At 44.3% G+C, this 5,030-nt stretch overlaps 1 protein-coding gene across 1 annotated transcript in view; it reads left to right on the top strand.

Annotated features, from left to right (window-relative positions):
- VWA3A (von Willebrand factor A domain containing 3A) overlaps positions 1 to 5,030 on the top strand; it is an 87,131-nt gene that overhangs the window by 32,265 nt on the left and 49,836 nt on the right. Inside the window, exons 10-12 of the mRNA XM_007953198.1 lie at positions 493 to 618; positions 3,341 to 3,476; positions 3,580 to 3,683. Coding sequence (XP_007951389.1) covers positions 493 to 618; positions 3,341 to 3,476; positions 3,580 to 3,683 — 366 coding nt within the window. The remainder of the gene's footprint in view (positions 1 to 492; positions 619 to 3,340; positions 3,477 to 3,579; positions 3,684 to 5,030) is intronic.

Genomic DNA, 5,030 nt, shown 5'->3' with positions numbered 1-5,030 from the left:
AAATACTCCCCCTTTCCTTCCTCCTACCCCTAACTAAACTTTGGTAACCACAAATACACATTGGTTTCATACAACGTTTGTCCCTTTGTGTATAATATATTTCACTTAGCGTGTTTTCAGGTTCATCCAAGCATCCATCCAAGCATCAGGACTTTATTTTTCTTTATGGCCTAGTAATATTTCATTGAATGTATGTGTATATCAAAGCCACATTTTGTTTATCCAGTCAAACTATCTATGGACATTTAGGTTGCTTCCTCTTTCCATTTTAGAGGATAGAAAATCTTTCCATTTGGAACCACTGCAGGCCAGTGCTATACAAATGGAACAAACATACGTTCAGGCTCTCTCTGGCACGTAGACCCCTGTCTATGTGGCTCATATAGTCTGCCACACAGCTTTGGGAATTGACTTTGCTGCCTTGCCTTTTGTGCCTTGGCCACTGCCTGTAGCCAAGTGACTTCTGAATGACTACTTGTTTCCACCCCCCAGACCCATAGCAATCAAGATGTGGATGAGCTTCTGGCAGAAATTAAGAAGGCCCAGAGCCTGCTTCAACACATCCAAGCCCTGTGCCACAGCAGCCCCTCTAAGGAGCTCATCAGCATGATGAAGGAGGTGGGTCATATGAGCATAGATTCTGGGGCCTTCCCAAAGGCATTTAGCAGGTCTGTCATGGGTCACCCTCACTCTGTCCTGGAAAGGTCCAACCTGTATTTCAGAGGCACAGCTATAGAGGCCCCTCACTTCCTGAAAGTGAAGCAAGCCAACCCCCTCCCAGCTGTCCCCCATGGCTCTGAGTTAAATGGGGTTGGATGGGCCTTCCATGGTGCCAGGCAGATCTTGGTGGATTTTCTCACTGAAAAACTCATTTCAGAGAAAGACCAGCAGGCTTCAGTCACCCCCTCCAGCTGCTCCTGTCTCTACCCTTTACCCCCAGTTTGGAGATGGATGGAAAACTCAACTACAGAGAGTAGGCTGCCTTGAAGATCATGCTCTCCTACCCAGCCCCCTTTGGGGCAAAGATCCTTGCTTGGTGACTTGGCTAATTTAACATTGGCCAAATAGCCAGTTGATGGACTCAAGCACCATAAAAGCTAAATGCAATTTAGGCTGCACAGAAAGCTTTGCTATGGACAGAAGGGAACTCAAATAGAATCTACAGGTTTATTGACTGAAACCTGAATGTGAGAGACTAGGCATTATGACCTGTCTGGATGTGGTGAAAGAACACAGGACTGAGAGACAGTGATCTTGACTTTCAGTTCCAGCTCTTCTACTGATTATCTGTAAATTATAATGAATGATGGTATTATAACAGTTCTCATTTACTAAGTGATCATTATAAAATAAGAAGCCCTATTGGCATGTGGGTAAACACTTGGCTGTTAAGCAAAGGGTCAGTAGTGCAAACCCACCACCACTCTGTGGGAGAAAGATGTAGTAGTTTCTGTAAAGATTACAGCCTTTGAAACCCTATGGGCAGTTCTACTCTGTCCTATAGGGTCACTGTGAGTCAGAATCAACTTGATGGCAATGTGTTTTTCATTATAAGAGAGGTACGATGCTCAGTCCTTTAAATACTTTCTTTTATCTTCACAACAATGGTCTGCAATAGGTATCTGATTACTCCATTGTACAGTTGAGGAAGTTAAGAGGTTAAGTAGCTTGCCTGAGATCATAGAGAAAGAAATAGATTGAATTTAGATTGAACCCAGGTCTGACTGACACCAAAACCTTGCCAGGAGTTTCCCACAATGAAGTGTGTGTATTTATTACTTGAGGTATGCACAACAATTTTAGGTGGTACATAGGTTTATGCATTTTTTCAGTGTTATGTACTTATTTCATGTAAAACTAACTCATTATCATAGTAATGTATCTTTTAAAAAAATGTTTAAGAAAAGGGAGCAAATTTTAAAAATTAAATAAAAATGATTACCTATTAGATTTTTTTTTAAGAATTTGTTTTACATTCAACATTACATGTACATTTAGTTTCACTCCCCATTTACCATGCCCAACCCTAACCCAGTCTCCTCCCCTCCCTGCCCTATTAGATGTTTTTAAAATGTACTGTTGTTGCTGTTAGGTGCCGTCTAGTTGGCTCCAACTCATAGCGACCCTATGAACAACAGAACGACACACTGCTCTTTCCTGTGCCAGATCAGACAGTGTTTCACTGTTATTCATAAGGTTTCACTGGGCAATTCTTTGAGAAGCGGATGGACCCTTCCTTCTTCTGAGTCTGTCTTAGTCTGGAAGCTCCACTGAAACTTGTCCACCATGGGTGACCCTGCTGGTATTTGAAACACCAGTGGTCATAGCCTCCAGCCTCACAGCAACATGCAAGCCACCACAGTACAACAAACTGACAGACGAGTGGTGGTTTAAAATGTATGAAGTAAATGATAGTACAGTGGTACCCAGACAATAAAATTCATGAAGTTTGGGAACTGCTGCTCTTTGCTTTACTGCTGTTGACTTGTTGTTGTTATGTGCTGTCGAGTCGGACCCGACTCATAGCAACCCCTCCTTGGGTTTCCGAGGCAGTATCACTACAGAAGTAGATTGCCCCATCTTCCTTTCCAAGGAGTGGCTGGTGGGTTTGAACCGCCAGCCTTCTGGTTAGCAGTCAAGTGCCTTAGCCACTATGCTACCAGAGTTGACTTACACCCCCAAAGAAAAAAAAAAAACCAAACTCACTGCCATCAAGTCGGACCCGACTCATAGCAACCCCTCCTTGGGTTTCTGAGGCAGTATCACTACAGAAGTAGACTGCCCAACCTTCCTTCCGAGGAGTGGCTGGTGAGTTTGAACCACCAGCCTTCTGGTTAGCAGTAAAGTGCCTTAGGCACTGTGCCACCTCTTAGAGCCTCAGAGTTTTTGTTTGTTTATTTGTTTTCATTTTTTTTACTGGAGTGGAGTCTGGGCTAGATCAGGACTCTCTAAAGGATTTGATGTAGGAACTACTTGCTAATTCTCTGAAGCCTAGCACTTTGAACCCATGGAGGAGCTGTGCATCGTCCTGAGTCTGTGGTGCTGATCTCAGTGGGAAGGGTGGGAGGGTCAGAGGATGATAAATGAAGGAAGCAGGAAGTTGCTGGGTACATCTACATCTTCCTCAGAACTTCCAGAAATCTCAGCAAAGAGGATGGGAATGGTTGAAAGGGGAGGTAAGACTGCCTTTAATTTCCCAGGTAATGTTTAAGATCCTCCATTTGGGAAGAATGTGTGTGTATGTGTGTGTGTGTTTTGTGGAGCAGAGGGCAAGGGGAGGTTGAGAGTGTTCTAGCTATAAAATATGGATTATGCAATGAAATCTTTTTATGTAATTTAGATTTCCACAGAGATGGCAAAAGAGCCACTCACAAGTCTGTTGCCTAAACCTCCAAAGCATGAGGGCCCTCTCACAATCGAGTTCCCGAACTTGAACAGGACTTCTGCAGAATGGCTAAAGATCAATGGCTTAAAAGGTAAATCCCCAGAGGGAACAGAACTCAGCACAGATGGGTGACTAAAAGGCATGGGCCTTTGGGGCTTCCTGAAGAGTGCCTCAGACCCCACTATTTTTTACAGCCAAGAAGTTAAGCCTTTACCAGGTGCTGGCACCCAATGCATTCTCCCCCGTGGAGGAATTTGTGCCCATTCTCCAGAAAACAGTATCATCAACCATCCATGAGGTAATTAGAAAAAACATAGCGTTCTCTCCAGCCCTCTTCAGGGGAGTTCCTTTCTCAAATTTCCCATCATAAATGAGTAAGAAGACAGATACCAAGGAGTATATCTCCCCTCCCCTGAGATTATGGCCCTTAGACACCCTTCAGGCTAGGAACTGAACTCAATCTCCGTGGTTCAACTTTCAGCCAAACCATAGACAGGCCTAGTTATATCGTGTGAACAGTTATGCCAGAAAGATGTACCCTCATTACAGCAACCAACCACACAAGATCAAGAGGGACAGAGCCAAGGGATAAAGTTAGGAAGGTGTAAGGGGAAGGAGGGATAAAGGGAAGTATTGGATATGAGGAGGAAGTGGGAAGAGTGCTATTGTGTTGTGAGAATTGCACTGAATGCCATAAAACGCTGTGTGTGAATTGTTGGATGGAAAATCAATTTGTTCTGTAAACAGTCACCCAAAACACAATTGAAAAATTTTTTTTAAAAAAGAGTGTGGGCAAGTTCCGGTAAGATGGCGGAATAGGCATAAAGACTGCACAGACCCTCTTCAACAAAAAAAAGGTGAACCAATTAACACACACAGAAGAGAATCCTGGACCCCTGGGTCTTGAAGGGAAGGATATAGAAGTGGACTAAACTCCAACTAGCAGAAGAATTTTCATGAAAACACCAAAAAAGGAGATATATAGAACTGCAGTCTGGCAGCGACCCTGACGGCACAGGCAGCTTGGATATTTCCGAGTGGTGTTAGGACCTAAGAATTAACCTAAAAATCTACTAGCCAGGGACTGGATGGAGGACTGCTCTGGTGGCTGGTGAACAAAAGGGGAAGCAGCGAAGAGGAAGGCAGGCTGAGCTGTGGACTTTTGCCTATCCAGAAGGTGCAGCCATTTTGAATGTTTACAAGCAGTTTGACCATTTTGGATATTTAAAGTGACAGCATTCTCCCAGATTCCAGGGACTTAAGAACAGGCTCCACTTGCTGGGAACCTCAAAGACATTCCGGACGCAGACAACTGGAAAGGTGTGACATTCCCCTTGTTACTCTTATACCCCACACCCTCTTGGTGAATGGAGGTGTGCCCATCCCTCACTCCCACCCACCTTCTGGGCCAGCAGGAATCCCATCCCAGTCTGTGTGCTTGGAGGGAGCCAAGGTGCCCTGCCCTACCCCACCCCATTTTTTTTTTTCTTTTTTTCTGTTTTTTAGTTTGTTTTTGTATGTTTTAAAACTACTATTATTATTGTTCCTTCCAGCCACTCCTCGGAAGGAAGGTTGGGCAATCCTACTTCCGTAGTGATACTGCCTCGGAAACCCAAGGAGGGGTCGCTATGAGTCAGGGCTGACT

Source organism: Orycteropus afer, unplaced genomic scaffold (assembly GCF_000298275.1).
Source record: "Orycteropus afer afer isolate SDZICR_OR568_19922 unplaced genomic scaffold, OryAfe1.0 scaffold00376, whole genome shotgun sequence".
NCBI lineage: Eukaryota > Metazoa > Chordata > Mammalia > Tubulidentata > Orycteropodidae > Orycteropus > Orycteropus afer.
The sequence above is the reverse complement of the archived record's forward strand: the minus strand, read 5'-3'. Positions and strand labels throughout refer to the sequence as shown.